A 15,924-nucleotide genomic window follows, 5' to 3' on the forward strand; every position below is an offset into this window, starting at 1 on the left:
TTGGAAAAAAGTGTTAGGAGGAATATCATAAACTTTATTTGGTACTGCTCCGAATCTGATTCAAACTCATCAGCACCACCCCCACCCGCGCTCAGAACTCGGAGCGCCTGGTTGTTCTTAAAAAGAACCAACAATCGCTTCTGACTCAGGGAAAATGAATTCAAATACTGCGCGTAGGAAAGAGATGCATGCAGGGGTAACATCATTTTTAAGACAAAATTATTTATTGACAAAATTACAATCTGCCCAGAAAACTGAAGTTAACATACTGCAATATTACCAAGTGGATCAGTATGTGTCAAATACAAAAACATAGAACAATTTAATATATACCTGCAACAAGCAACTAGAAGGTTCGATGGGAGAAAGTGATCCCGTCACAAAGGCAGTAGCAACCAATGGAGAACCACGACTCTGCTAGTAAGCAACCTGAGGCGCACATCACCCACACTTCCCCAGCAAGATGCGCTGGACACCTGGCCTCGCCGCCAGTTATTCCAGGCCTGACGTCACGGACGCGTCTGGCCTCTCGCACTGGCCGCGTCCCTCCCTACCGCCTGAGCTCACCGCGGCACATAAGCTTCAGTACGCTCACAGCCTCGGCCTGCTACGCATGCGCCTGCCACCCACGCTGACGTACAAACAGTGCGCCCGGTTCGTTACACATGCACCTTGGCTCCCCCTCCACGCTGTGCACCCCCTCTGCCGACCGCGCAAACGCCGCGACCCGCCTCTGGTCCGTTACGCACGCTCTCCCCGCCACTTTCACTCACACCGCGCCGCGCCCCGCGCCTGCCGCTCTTGCACTCGCACGCGCCCCGCCCCTGCCGTGTTCGCACTGGCCCCTGCCCCCCCGCGCTAAAGACGCGTCCAGTTACCCGCCGGTTAAGCAATCGCACATGCCACGCCCCTGCGGCTAGCGTACATATACAAGCCTCGCCTCTTCCCCATCACGCACGCGCCTCGGCCCAGACCCAGCCTGTCACTCGTTCTCACGCTCCCCGGCCTACTCTGTTGGGTCTCTATACCGCTAGCGAGTTTTGCGCGGCTGGTCAGCCCACTTGCCATGCGAAGCCCGGGCTCCGTCCGCAGGTCGGGCCGCAGTGCAGCGCTGGGTCTCCTGGGAAGTGTAGTTCGAGCCCGCCATTTCCTTCAGGCAGCTGCCACGGGAAGCAAAGGCCCCAAGGCCGGGTGAGCGCGCGGGAGCGTCTGGAGAAGAGCAAGAGGGAGGGCGGCAGTGGTCACTCGCGAGGCGGACAGTCAGCTGTTCGCTTCCCTGTGTGCTGAGAGGGACCTGACTTCAAAGAGCCTGGGAAGTGGAGACTTGGAGCTGGACATCTGCCCGCGAGTGGGAAGCATCCGGGCCCGGGACAGCCACCGAGCTGAGGAGCGAGCCTGGGCGCGAGGGGTGGGGCAGGAACCAGGTGGGTCAGGTGCGGAGACGGGCGGGACTAGGCAGAGCTGTGGACACAGCCAGGGCAACTAGTTTTTTTGTTTGGTTGGTTGGTTTTGTTTTTTTTGCAGTTTTGGGGCGTGGCCGGGTTTGAACCCGCCACTTCTGGCATTTGGGGCCGGCGCCCTACTCCTTTAAGCCACAGGCGCCGTCCCTAGGGCAGCTAGTTTTTTTTTGTGCTAGCGAGACGAGCAGAACTGTCCTCAATACACTTTTCACTTAATCCAGTAGCCTTGCCTGAATCTGTTTTAATCTAATAAATTACTGGATTGAATTACAGTAACAGGTCTGCTTTTTAGCTATTCTTGCATTCTTGGTTAAACCTTGATTGTGATAATATATCATTATATTACTTCTTCAACGCTCTCGATTTACTAATACTTTTTACTTTGGACATTTTTCTCTTGTGTTCAGATTTAACATTGCACTTTAATCTTTCTTTGTACTAGCCCACTTATATTAACACGATTTTAAAGGCTTCGTGAATAATTTGGAAAGCATAGCTTCTCTTTTTCATCAATACTGTAAAGCATTTTTTTCCCTTGAAACTTTAGTACGATTAGCATGCTCAAATTTGGGCTCAAATTCTTCAGTACATGTTTAACTTTTTTTGTATGATTAATTGAAGTTTTGTAGTTCTTACTAAGTCAGTTTTACGGTGTCTCTCTAGAAATTTTTGTAATCTCAATTTTCAAATTTTTGGTAAAGTCACTTTAGAAGTGATCTTACAGTGACTTTATTTTTGAGACAGTCTCTGCCACCGTGGTTAAACTGCCGTGGCATGATACCTCATACCAACCTCAGATTCTTGGGTCCAAGCAATCCCCTTGCTTCAGCCTCCCCAGTAGCTGGGACTATAGGTCCCTGCAACAAGGCCCAGCTAGTTTTTCTGTTTTTCGTAGAGATGGGTCTTGCTATAGCTCAGGCTGGTCTCAGACTCCTGAGTTCAGGAGGTCCACCTGCATCTGCCTCCCAGAGTGCTAGGGTTACAGGTGTGAGCCACGGAGCCTAGCTGATTTTAGGGTGATTTTTAAAAAATTACTACTTTTTAAAATCTTTTTCTTTTTTCTTTTCTTTTTTTTTTTTTTTTGCGACAGTCGCTTGCCCAATCTAAAGTGCTCTGTTTTTGTTTGTTTGTTTTGAGATAGAATCTCACTTTGTTCTCAGTAGAGTGCTATGGCTTCACAGCTCAAAGTAACCTCAAACTCCTGGGCTTAAGTGATTCTCTTGCCTCAGCCTCTCGAGTAGCTAGGCGCACTACACAACTCCCAGCCTCACTCTGGCTTAGGCTGATCTCCAACCTGTGAACTCAGGCAATCTACCTGCCTGGGCCTCCCAGAATGCTAGAATTACAGGGGCGAGCCACTGCATCCAGCCCTAAAGTGCCCTGTTATCAGCCTAACTCACTGTAACCTCAGGCTCCTGGGTTCAAGCGATCCTCCTAACCTCAGCCTTCAGAGTAGCTGGGGCTACAGGAGAAAAATCACTACTCTTTAATGATATTTTAAAATCACTGCTGTAATTGTAGTGTTTTTTTTTTTTTCTTTTTTGAACCTAGTATTTTTCTAGGCCTTTTTTTCTTAATTAGTTCTGCAAGGTATATGTCAATGTTTGTCTTTTAAAAGATGCAGATTTGGGTTGTTTTGAGTTTTAGTTTTGTTTTTTGTCTTTGTATTTTGGTTTTCTATTAAAGTAAGTTGCTCTTAAGTTTTACTTTCATTGCTATTTTTACGCTTCTTGATTTTATTATATAAGTTATCTTCTTCTGTTTATGCTCTAGGAATTGTGTGCATACCTTTTAAAAAGCTACATATGTTTAAGTGCTCATAATAAAAACAGGAACATCTCTTTCCAGTAGCAACCACTTTCCAGTATTTAAGGAGCTCTGGCTTTAAAAACTGCTCTAAGTATTTTTTTATTCACCAGTTTGAGACATTGAAAAAATATGTGTTTGTAGAGGCAGGGACTACCTATGTTGCCCAGGCTAGTCTCAAATTCCTGGCTTCAAGTGATCCTTCCACTTCTGTCTCCCATAGTACTGGGGTTACAGGTGTAAGCCTCTGCACCCACTGAGACATTTAAAAATTTTTTTGTGTTAAATGAGAACTTTGGCTGCCTTCTTTGTACATCCTTAAATTGTAATAATATTTTGCAAATATTATGTAGTTTTCTTGCAAATTTTGGTTAAATGTGTGGGGTGTGTTTGTTGTGATGACTATGTAGTCCTTACTACTGAGCTTTAATTTTTTAAGCTTATTTCTTTACTTCTTCATTTAATTTTTGAGACAGAGTCTCACTCTGTTTCCCTGAGTAGAATGCCATGGGGTCATCATAGTTCACAGCAACCTCAAAATCTTGGGCTCAAGCAAGCCTCTTGCTTCAGTTTTTCTATTTTTTGTAGAGACAGGGTCTCACTCTTGCTCAGCAGTCTGCCCGCCTCATCCTCGCTGAGTACTAGGATTATAGGCATAAGCCATCTCACTTGCCCTAAAGTTTCTTTCTTGTACAAATTTTACTTGTCTTGTTTTTAATAATTGCTTTTTATTCATTTGCTTGGTTTTCCTTAAACTGACATAAAATGCCATTCAATTCCACTTTTTTCAAGGTCTAATCTGTCTTACAACTTACATTTTCCATTCTTCTACAATCTAGATAGATCAGATTGGAACTGGAACTTGCCTTTACACATACCCATTTCCTCATCTCATTTCCATCTCTAAATGTAATGGATTTCTTTAAAAATTATCAGCAGGGCATTATTATCACATCTATGAAATTAATAATTCTTTCATATGAAATATAGGCACAAGCTGGGCATGGGTGGCATGCTACTGTAGTTCCAGCTACTTGGTAGGCTGAAGTAGGAGGGGCTCTTGAGGCCAACCTAGGCAACATGGCAAGACCCCTTCTCAAAAAAAAAAAAATAGGCAGTGTTCAAATTTTTCTGATTTCTCATAAATGTTTCTAAATTATTTTTTGACTCATGGTCAAAAAAAAAGTTTATACAATTTGAAGTTTCTTTTAATCTGAGGTTATTCTTAAAGAAATTATGTTTCAATGTGGTTTCAATTCAAATTTCTCTTATTGTGAATAACTTTGAAAATGTTATTGTTGCCTTGAAATTTTTTTTCATTTTTTATTCCTTACATTGTTTCCTCTGAATTCCTTCTCTGTGTTTTTCTCTTACACCCTACTGTTTTCTATTAAGTTCAATTTCTTTCTTGTTGAAAAACATCCTATTAATAATTCCCACAGGAGGCTCGGCGCCTGTAACTCAAGCTGTTAGGGCACCAGCCACATACACCGGAGCTGGCGGGTTCGAATCCAGCCTGGGCCCGCCAAACAATGATGACAACTACAACCAAAAAAAAAAGCCCGGCGTTATTGCGGGTGCCTGTAGTCCCAGCTACTTGGGAGGCTGAGGCAAGAGATTGCTTAAGCCCAAGAAATGGAGGTTGCTGTGAGCTGTAACGCCACAGTACTCTACCCAGGACTACAGCTTGAGACTCTGTCTCAAAAAAAAAAAAAAAAATTCCACAGTGGGCCGCGCCTGTGGCTCAGCGGGTAGGGCGCCGGCCCCATATGCCGAGGGTGGCGGGTTCGAACCCAGCCCCGGCCAAACTGCAACAACAACAAAAAATAGCCGGGTGTTGTGGCGGGCGCCTGTAGTCCCAGCTACTTGGGAAGCTGAGTCAAGAGAATCGCCTAAGCCCAAGGATTTGGAGGTTGCTGTGAGCTGTGTGAAGCCACGGCACTCTACCGAGGGCAATAAAGAGAGACTCTGTCTCTACAAGAAAAAAAAGAAAAAATCCCACAGGAACTATCTATGAGTGGTAAACTCTCATATATATCATATCTAGTCAACGTCTTTTATATTGCTTCCACTCTTTAGCACAGTACTGAATTCTAGGTTGACACCGTTTTTGTTTAAAATACATTACGTACATTGAAGATAATCCATTGGCTTCTGGCTGCTATCTTTGCAACTGAGAATCTATCATCAGTATAATTGATATTTCTTTGTGGATAATTAGGTTTTTCTCTTCAGTAACTTTAAAATTTAACTTACTTCCCTTGATATTCCACAGTTTATCTTAATACAGTTGGTGGCTGGTGGATTTTTAAAATTTATTATGCATGACATATGATATATATACTTTCAGATCAAAGACATTTTTCTTTCAGCTTCAGATATAAACAATCATTGTATTTAACATTGCTTCTTTTCTATTTCCTCTATCCTCCTGTTCTAGAATTCCTATTAGTTATGTCTTTAATCCACCTGGGATTTGTTAATGTAAGAGGTAAATAGCATTTGTCCTGATTTCATTTATTGGCTAGTTCATCCTTTACCCAACAACATAAATGCTGCTATTTGGCTGGCTTCAGTGGCTCACTCCTATAATCTACCACTCCGGGAGGCCAAAGCAGGTGGATAGCTTGAGCTCAGGAGTTCAAGACCAGCTTGAACTAGAGCAAGACCATGTCTCTAAAAAAAAAAAAAAAAGCCAGGCATTGTGGTGGACACCTGTATCCCAGCTAGTTGGGAAGCTGAGACAAGAGAGAACCTCTTGAGCCTAAGAGTTTGAGTTTGCTGTAAGTTATACCCCGGCACTCTGCTGAGGGTGACAAAGTGAGACTCTGTCTCAAACAACAAAAGATATTCTGCCTTTAGCATGTACTGAATGTCTAGATACACATGAGTCTTTCTGAAAATACTGTTTTGTTTTCAATTATTGCTCTACTATTCTGTTTAAGTTACTAGACACCTTTATAATGCATTTTGAAATATAACAGCAAAAGGGATTTTTTAAATAATTGCCTTGACTTTTTTATGTACCTCCATTTTTTAATAAAACATTTTAAATCTACTTATCTAGTAGATAAATCTCCATTTTGTAGTAAAACATTTTAGGATGTGATAAGTAGATTTACATATATTTAAATATGTAGATTAATCAAAATCCCTTGGTGATTTACCTAATGAATCTCTCCATTTATTTAGCTTTTTAAAGTGTTGTTTGGTAAAGTTGTTTAGTGTTTTTAATTAGTTCTATAACTAAAAATAAATAAAACCATGGAGAATGGATGATTAAACCTAATTACAATTCTTAGCTTAATATCGTTAACCAGAAGGCAAATGATTTTGTTTCTTGGAAAAGAAGCCTAGATTTCTAATTTTGTTTTACTTTTGTTTACTTTTACACACTTTTTAAGTGTGGAAAAAATATCTCCACAAAGCTTTAATTGCCACAGTTTTACTCCATTTGTTTAGTAAATTGTTGAGTTTCTGCCATGTACTAGGGACTCTTCTAGGTACTAGGAATATAGCAACAAAAAAACAAACTAAAGTCTATTTCTATATGACTTCCACTAAAGTGAGAGACCTATATACGCTTCTGGTTTAGAAACATAGAATCAACCTATCAAAGGCATTTATCTAAATAAGAATGCCAATTCTTGTTAATAATGCAAACCCAATGCCACATTTTTATAATTGTGATTAAACTTTATTGTACAAAAAAAAAAAAGAATGCCAATTCTAGAATTTTGGCCATTAAAAATGAACTCTTTTGAAGTATAGCACTATATGAAGGCTTGCATTTGATGGTTATCACCTAATTTTCAAAAAGTGAGACCTTTAAAAATACTATTAAATTATCTTGGGATTTGTTGTGATTCTTAAAGTCTTCAAGCATGTATCACACTATGTGGTTATTTGTATTAAAGTCATTGTTAAAGGTATTCAGAAAAGTACAATATCTAATGTTAACACTCACTCATAAAGCCTAGAATGTAGTTCATGCATCTTCCTTTGTCTTTTGATCCCATTCAAGTTTTAGATGTAATAAATTATCATAGATAAAAATGTAGACTTTGGGGGGGGACATTAAACTATAGGTAATCAAATGAACATTTGTTTCAGAAATTAAATGTGTACCTGTAACAACTCCAATAAAGTTCTTTAGTAAAGTAGCAGCCAGGGCAGCACTAAAAACTCAGGGTAGGGTGCTGGCCACATACACCCAGGCTAGCGGGTTTGAACCAGCTAAACAATGACAACTGCAACAAAAAAATAGCCGGGCATTGTGGCAGGCACCTGTAATCCCAGCTTGGGAGGGATTACTTGGGAGGCTGAGGCAAGAGAATTGCTTGAGCCCAGGAGTTTGTGATGCTTTGGCACTCTACCAAGGGTGACATAGTAAGACTCTCAAAATAAATAAATAAATAAATAAATAAATAAATAAAGTAGCAGCCAAATCATCAGTCCTATTGACCATATGTAGTTATTCAGATAAGTACCAAGGTGTAGAACAAATAAATTTACTTAAAACAGTTGTGTTTAACAGGAAAATAAATTTTCAATCCCCCAAAGTTAACTAAAACAGGAAATTATACATGAAATTTAATTGGATAACCATGCATTTTTTACTGATTCTCTTTAGATGTAACTTCTTTTTTCTTTTAAATAATGCATTCTTCTTCCACTGAGGGCCAAAAAGCAGTATTCAGGAGAAGCCCATACAAATAACCAGAGTAGCAATTTTAGAAGAGGGCCAAGGATGACTATATTGCATGTCAGTACAAATCCTTATAAATATTTTGAACTGGTTAGACCTTCCTGAGATGTAGGAGGGAATTTTTTCACTTTTCCCCGAATGGAGCCCTTTTTCTACCTCTCATTTTTTACCTCAACTTGCCTCTTTGGCTACAGGGAAGACTCCTGGTGAAATGCATTCCTCCCCTAATTGGACTGGAGAAATGAAAAGAGAAGCATCTTGATCTTCTATTGTGCAGGCTTATGTCACTTTCAGATTCATAAGATGTCAGTCACTGACCTCTCCCCAACCTGGGCTTTGCCTGCACAGGACTCTGCTTTTTTCTGTATGAGAAATACAGAAAAGGAAAAGATGGCTGATAGATTTCCAACAACCTGGTTACAAGAACCAGTAACCTTCAGAGATGTGACTGTGGACTTCACCCAGGAAGAGTGGGTGATGTTGGACTCTGCTCAGAGAAGTCTGTACCAAGATGTGATGTTGGAAAACTATAGAAATCTCACCTCAGTGGAATATCAATTATGCAAGCTTACTGTGAGGTCCTCATTGGATCAAGAAGACATAACTATGAAAAAGAAAGTTGCCCAAGGCATCTTTCCAGACCAAAAGATTCCACTTAAAACCAAAGAATTAATTCCTATGCAGAATATTTTGAGCAGGAAACCATCCAGTGCATTGAAAATGATAAGATTCACAATGGATAATTTGTTTTCCACATTAAGAGAAGACAAGCAATGGAATAAGATCAGAACACAGCTCCAGATTCCAGAGGGAGGTTTGAGGCAAGTGACATATACCCAGAAAAACATAATGTCTCAAGAAAGATTGTATGACTACCACAAACTAGAGGAAAACTCTAAATTCAGGTCAAAACTTATTTTTTCACAGAGAGTTTCCACCAGTAAACATTGCCAAAAATGTTACTTGGAGATTGAATGTTGGAAACATAATTTAAACAATTTTGAGAAAAACTCTGTAAGTGAGAAGCTCTGTGAAAATCATGAATATGACCAAGCTCTCTGGCATCTTGAGAGAACTCAGCAAGCACAAAAAAAATACGTATGCTCCAAAGATGATATGCACTTCAAGCAAAATATGTTTCCTATACACAACAGTTTTCATATGGCAGAGAATTCCTTTGCATGTAGTAAGAACAACAAAACATTTTGTCACCATTTATCCCTTAAACAACATGAGCCAGCTCATACTGGAGATAAACATGAATGTAACCAATGTGGGAAAGCCTTCAAAAGGATTTCTAATCTTATTGTACATAGGAAAAGTCATGTGGATGAGAAACAGTATGAATGTAAAGAATGTGGGAAAGTGTTCGGTGATTCTTCAACCTTAAGGAGACATGGAAGAACTCACACTGGAGAGAAACCCTATGAATGTAATCAGTGTGGAAAAGCGTTCAATCAGAAAACATCCCTTAAGGCTCATGTGAGAACTCATACTGGAGAGAAACCTTATGAATGCAGTCAGTGTGGAAAATCCTTTGGCACAAGCTCTTACCTTATAGTGCACAAGAGAATACACACTGGAGAAAGACTCTATGAATGTGACTGTGGAAAAGCCTTCAATACCAGCTCTCACCTTAAGGTTCACAAAAAAATACACACTGGAGAGAATCTTTATGAATGCAGTGACTGTGGGAAAGTTTTTAGTGGCCTCTCATCCCTTAGAATGCATGTCAGAACTCACACTGGAGAGAAACCCTATGAATGTGAAGAATGTAGAAAAGCCTTCAGTGTTTCCTCTTCCCTAAGGAGACATGTGAGAATTCACACTGGAGAAAAACCCTATAAATGTATTCAGTGTGGAAAAGCTTTCAGTCAGAGCTCTTCACTTACTATACACAAGAGAATTCATACTGGGAAAGAAACCCTGTAAGGGTTATCAATGTGGAATTGACTTTTCATTGTCTTAAAGAGGACTCCAAGCTCACTATTTCAGTCTTTGCTCTCTAAAATAAGCATTTAAGGCTAAAAATGACCCTCAAATTAGCTCTTTAGCTATATGACACACTTTGTCGTATATTTGCTTTAGTTCTAAATATTGTCTAATTATGACTTTTTTGATCCATGGGTACATAGAATTGGGTATTTTTAATATGTGACATATGAAGAATTTCAGTTACTTTTTTACTACTGATTTGCAAGTTAATTGCATTGTATTCAGAGCATTTGGACCATATATTACTACTTTGTTATTATTTTCTTGAGAGTTGCTTTCTGGCTCAGTGAGGCAGATATTGCAAGGAGCCAAGCATACATTGAGCTCACCCTTCCTTTCTAGTGAACCCTATTTTAGCTCAGAATGCCAATGTGTCTAGTTATACAACTCTTTTCAGCCTCCCTGTAGGCAAGGGTAGCCATATCCCTTATTTCTTACTGATCAAAAATAAACTAATACCACTGGGAACAGAACTCTGTTTTGTTCTTTTTTTACCTTTTACACCTTGCATTTCTGCCTTCCTCGTTCTTCTTCCTTTGAATTTACCATTCTTGGAGCTTAAGAAGCCATTTTTGTGACCATGAGAATGACAACCATAGCCTAAGGATGATGTAGAAGAGAGATGCTATTCCCCAAAGACACCTTTAAGTAGTTGTGCCAGACCTGTGCTGCTTACATCTAGACATCCTTCTGTGAGAGGATGACTCACAGACTCACAGACAAAAGACCACTGAGGTATATGGAGTTAAATGTTTTATCTTGCATGCACACATTTGAAAAGGAACATAAGAATGGGAGAAGGTGAGGGATGTTGACTGAACTTCTTTGCTTAAGCAGGAAATGAAGATAGAGCCGATGTCACTGAAGGCAAGTGATCATAGAAGCAAGAAGGGAATTCTGGCATTTCAGCATCAGAATGTATAAAGTTTACACTTAGAGAGGAAGTTATCACTTTTGAATGCTAAGTAAACCTTGAGTTTTGCTGGTCTTCTGGATTTTGACCACCGTAGCTCTAATTTATTAACATAATGTGGAAGGAGGGGCATATGATAAAAGAGGTAGCAGTTGCCATTTTAGTTCGTTACAGGATTGTTCATCCATGTGAACAGGTTGGTATGCAGTTCTGGAGTTATGTAGGGTAGACATAGAAATGCCGTTATGTAGGGTAGCAATAGAAATTTTAGTGGCCTCAGTAGGTAAATTATAATAGGATTTGTGCAAGTTTTGTATAGGAGAAATGAAGTGAAAGGAGAATGTCTATCACTGACCATGAAGACCTATATTTAAAAGTAGGATAAAACAAGGAGCCCATAGTACAGAGATAAGAAAACTAAGAGTAGATTTCACCAAACCAAGACACAATAGTGTTTCAAAAAGGAAGGTTAAGTTAATTATTTTCAGTGCTACTTAGGGGTTAAATTAGATGAAGTCTATAACCTTAGTTGGAAATAATGTAATGGCATATTGAAGATGGGTGCTAGATTGGGATGTGTTTAGGAATTAATAAAGGAGGAAGTAAAGACTGAATATAGACAAATTGGAATAGTAGGTGAAAGTGTAGTAGCTGGAGACAGCTTTGTAGTCAAGAGAAATTTTTTTAATAGAAACTGGAAATGTTTGGATCTTAATGTGATAGAAGTAGTATTGAGAAATTAAATAAGCATAATAAAAGGGAAAGTTAATAAACTTTCTGAGCACAGGATGGAGGTGTTTATAGCAGAAATAGAAAAATTGAGGGATCATTCCACCACTCTCAAAAGTATAGGAGGAATGCATGAGTTAATTTTAATTACCTGTTTTTGTTAACTTATATCTAAGTTAATTGAAGTATGGGCAGAACTATTTATTTATATTTGACCTATATGATGTTGTTTGGTGTTGCTTAAGAGCTATTTTGTGGTATACTGTGGCAAACATTGCTAACCTTTATTATTCCTCCTCCTTTGTTAATATAACTTTAGTTTTGTTTTATTGTATCCATTCAAAACTCCCTAGCCCAGCCTCCTTATAGCCAAGAGATACCATTTCTCCTATTCCTGGCTGATAAAATATAGACATAATTGTAGGTTTCACAGTAAGATTATCTGCTAAGAGTAAGGTGGATGGAATACTGGCCAGAGGTTTTAGTGAAGAACTCTATATATGTGAGAGAACTCCCACATTATTAGTAGGACTTTCATTAAAGACAGCAAAGCAAGTAGCAAAGTCAAAGTAAATGAGGAGAATCCATTTGAATCGAAGATAGCAGCCAAGAAGAGAGGGAGAAAATGGTGTAACTAGATGTGTGAAAGCAGAGTTTATAAGCAATTAGGGTGTAAGGAGAATATTGTCCCTACTTTCCAGCCTATAGATATGTGGCATACATTGGGAATAACCCCTTCTTGGATGTAATTGTTGTCAGGTAGGTTTTTTTCTTCCCAGGGGACAGCCAAGTTTAAGTTAATGCAAGAAATGAACAGTATGTTAAGGGAAGTAGTTAAGGATATTAAGGGAGTTTCTTCACCCAAGAACCTCAGGAGGTAACCATGTAAACAGTTTCCAGAAGGGTAGGAGTTTAGGGTTTTTAGCTATGGTACAAGGAAGATTGTAACAACAATGTTGTTACAGAAAATAAGATTAGATCTACGGAATGGGCTGAGACTTTTGGCCATTACCAGTGAAAACCAAATTTAGAATGAAGATAGATTAAATCACAGCAGTCTCTAAGGAAGTGATGGATACTTTAGTCTAATAGGGTTCATATGTAGTTTGGAAAGGAAAGCCTGCAATCATGATAGAAAACCTAGTATTCCCTTTTTTGGTATCAGCCTTCGTGGCTATGACAGTAGCAGTTAACAGTTTAAAAATGATCCTAATGGCCAGGTGTAGTGGCTCACAACTGTAATCCTAGCACTCCTGAAGGCCAAGGCAGGTGGATTGCCTGAGCTCAGGAGTTCGAGACCAGCCTGACCCATCTCTAAAAATAGCCAGGTGTTATGGTGGGCACCTGTAATCCCGGCTACTTGGGAGGCTGAAGCAAGAGGATCAATTGAGCCAAAGAGTTTGAGGTTGGTGTGAGCTATGATGACCCGGTACTCTACTGACAGTGACAAAGTGAGACTGTCTCAAAAAAATAAAATAAAGGCTTGATACCTGTGGCTCAAGCAGCTAAGGCGCCAGCCACATACACCTGAGCTGGCAGGTTCAAATCCAACCCGGACCCACCAAACGACAGCGGCTGCAACCAAAAAATAGCCAGGCATTGTGACGGGCGCCTGTAGTCCCAGCTACTTGGGAGATGGAGGCAGGAGAATCGCTTGAGCCCAGGAGCTGGAGGTTGCTGTGAGCTGTGATGCCATAGCACTCTACCCAGGGTGACAGCTTAAGGCTCTGTCTCAAAAAAATAAATAAATAAATAAAATAAAATAAAAATGATCATAAATGTGTGTGGTCTTTGCAGAGATAATCTTAAGTGGTACTCAGTAAGGGATTGTGCTTAGCTAGGATGGCATAGGAATTTATACACTAATCTTGGCCAAGGGTTCTTGGTACAAGTTCGGCATCCCAAATTTGAATTCAGAATGCTCCAAAGTCCAAATGCTCAAAGGAAATGCTTACTAGGCACTTTAGATTTTGGATGCTCAACTGGTAAGTGTAATGCTAATATTCCAAAATTTGACAAGAGAGTGGCGCCTGTGGCTCAGTCAGTACGGCACTAGCCCCATACACTGAGGGTGGTGGTTCTTAAATCTGAATCACTTCTGGTCCCAAGCATTTTGGATAAGGGATACTCAACCTGTATGCCAGCAGCTAGACACAGGTGTGGTCTCAATTATTATATCTCATTTTATTGCAACAACCTTGTAACAGGATTCCATGTTAAATGTTGCTTTGTTCTAACGTATTCTGTGTCACTGCTATGGTATCCTATTGGTATTTTTAACTTATTGGTGGTTTTTAATTATAAAACTAGTACATATAAGAAAAATATAAACAACCTCTGCCCTACAGAGAGAGGGAAAGCTTTTCCTCCTCAGATTCTACTGCTTTAGAAATTTAATTTTGTAGATGAGAATGCATTCTTATCAGACTATTTGTACATACAAATGTTTCTCTTTTTATAAAAATTGAACCATACCTTTCATCCCATATCTTTTTAATGTATCTATGTCAATGCATATCATTCTATTTCATTAATAGCATAGTATCTGATTATGTAACTTTACCATAATGTATCTAATTTATTTTGCCTCCAGAATTCTTTAAATTATTTTTTCTTAGGCCAGGTGTGATGGCTTATGCCTACAATCCTAGCACCCTAAGAGACCAAGATGGGTAGATTGCTTTAGCTCAGGAGTTCAAGACCAGCCTGAGCCAGAATGAGACCATGTCTCTAAAAATAGTCAGATGTTGTGGCAGGTCTCTGTAATCCCAGCTACTTGGGAAGCTGAAGCAAGAGAATCACTTGAACTCAAGAGTTTGAGGTTGCTGTGAGTTAGGAGCCATGGAACTCAACTGAGGGTGACAAAGTGAAACTCTATCTCAAAATTAAATAATTTTTTTTTCTTTTTCAGAGAGAGGGTCTTGCTTTGTTACCCAGGATGGAGTACAGTGGCAGAATCAGCGTTCACTGCAGTCCTGAACTTCTGAACCTCAAATAATATAATAACCTCAAATAATCCTCCCAGTTTAGCCTCCCAAATAGCTGGCACTGCAGGTGTACATCGCCATGCCAAGCTACATTTAAAAAAATTTTTGTGGGCGGTGCCTGTGGCTCAGTGAGTAGGGCGCCGGCCCCATATGCTGAGGGTAGAGGGTTCAAACCCAGCCCCGGCCAAACTGCAACAAAAAAATAGCCGGGCGTTGTAGCGAGTGCCTGTAGTCCCAGCTGCTCTGGAGGCTGAGGCAAGAGAATCACATAAGTCCAAGAGCTGGAGGTTGCTGTGAGCCGTGACGCCACAGCACTCTACCCGAGGGCGGTACAGTGAGACTCTGTCTCTACAAAAATTTTTTTTTGTACAGTGCCTCACTGTATTGTCCAGGCTGGACTCAAATACCTAACCTAAAATGATCCACCTACACCTACCTTAGCCACTCAAAGTACTGGGATTACAGGCATTAGTCACTTTGGCCAACCCGTCTCTAGATTTTTTATAACTATAAACAATACTGCAATGAACAATATTGTTTATCTTGTTTTCCTATCAAATATTTTCTACACTGCTCTCAGGGTGATTCATCTAACGTACTAATCCAATCATATAACATTTCACTTTTAAATCATTCACTGGCTTTTTCCTCCTATATTATAAACATCTTTTCACAAGACCTTGCTCCAATTCTTAACTATCTTTTCAGGCCTCATCTCTTTTGATTCCCTTCATCTCTTCATTTTTTCCCTACTTTAAACCTAGCCTATTCATCCTTTAGGTATCACGTCCTTTCTCTGCTTTAACAATATTTTTCACACTTTCACATTATTGCCTATTTATATATCTTGCACTCTAAACCATAATCTGTGGTAAAGTGGCAACTTTTTCTAAAATGTTCGCTGTTTTACTCCTACTGTTTGGGTCAAAGTAGGTTTTCAATGAAACATTTAAGGTTTTTCAATAAATTTTGTGTCTTTTACTTAATAGTCTAGAAGAAATTCAACTGAAAGTTAGGTTTTTGGCCAGGTGAGGTGGCTCACACCTGTAATCCTAGTACCCTTGGAGGCTGAGTCAGGAGGATTGCTTGACCTCAGTGAGACCAACCTGAGCAAAAGTGAGATCCCATTTCTACTAAAAATACAAAAATTAGCTGGGTATGATGGTCCATGGCTGTAGTCTCTGCTACTTGGTAGGCTGAGGCAGGAGGATTGCCTGAACCCAGGATCTGGAGTTTACAATGATCAATGATGATGCGCAGGGTGACAGAGCAAGAATGTCTCAATTAGGTTTTTTTTTTTCTTTTTTCTTTTTGCAGTTTTTGGCT

At 39.8% G+C, this 15,924-nt stretch overlaps 2 protein-coding genes across 6 annotated transcripts in view; one reads left to right on the forward strand and one right to left on the reverse strand.

Moving 5' to 3' along the window:
- Positions 1-15,924, reverse strand: part of ZNF10 (zinc finger protein 10) — a 92,821-nt gene that overhangs the window by 27,765 nt on the left and 49,132 nt on the right. For 3 of the 5 annotated variants that reach the window (XM_053587579.1, XM_053587580.1, XM_053587578.1), the window contains exon 1: positions 334-761. The exons of 1 other annotated variant lie outside the window; for it this stretch is intronic. The gene's annotated coding sequence lies outside the window, so the exon portion shown is untranslated. Of the gene's footprint in view, positions 1-333; positions 762-15,924 lie in introns of those variants that run through there. One more of the 5 variants, XM_053587582.1, reaches the window with a different exon arrangement.
- On the forward strand, positions 992-10,543 carry ZNF891 (zinc finger protein 891). The gene is made up of 2 exons (XM_053587583.1): positions 992-1,424; positions 8,169-10,543. Exon 2 carries the CDS (start codon positions 8,278-8,280, stop codon positions 9,904-9,906), a length of 1,629 nt encoding a protein of 542 aa, XP_053443558.1. The 5' UTR covers positions 992-1,424; positions 8,169-8,277; the 3' UTR covers positions 9,907-10,543.

Source organism: Nycticebus coucang, chromosome 4 (assembly GCF_027406575.1).
Source record: "Nycticebus coucang isolate mNycCou1 chromosome 4, mNycCou1.pri, whole genome shotgun sequence".
Classification (NCBI taxonomy): domain Eukaryota; kingdom Metazoa; phylum Chordata; class Mammalia; order Primates; family Lorisidae; genus Nycticebus; species Nycticebus coucang.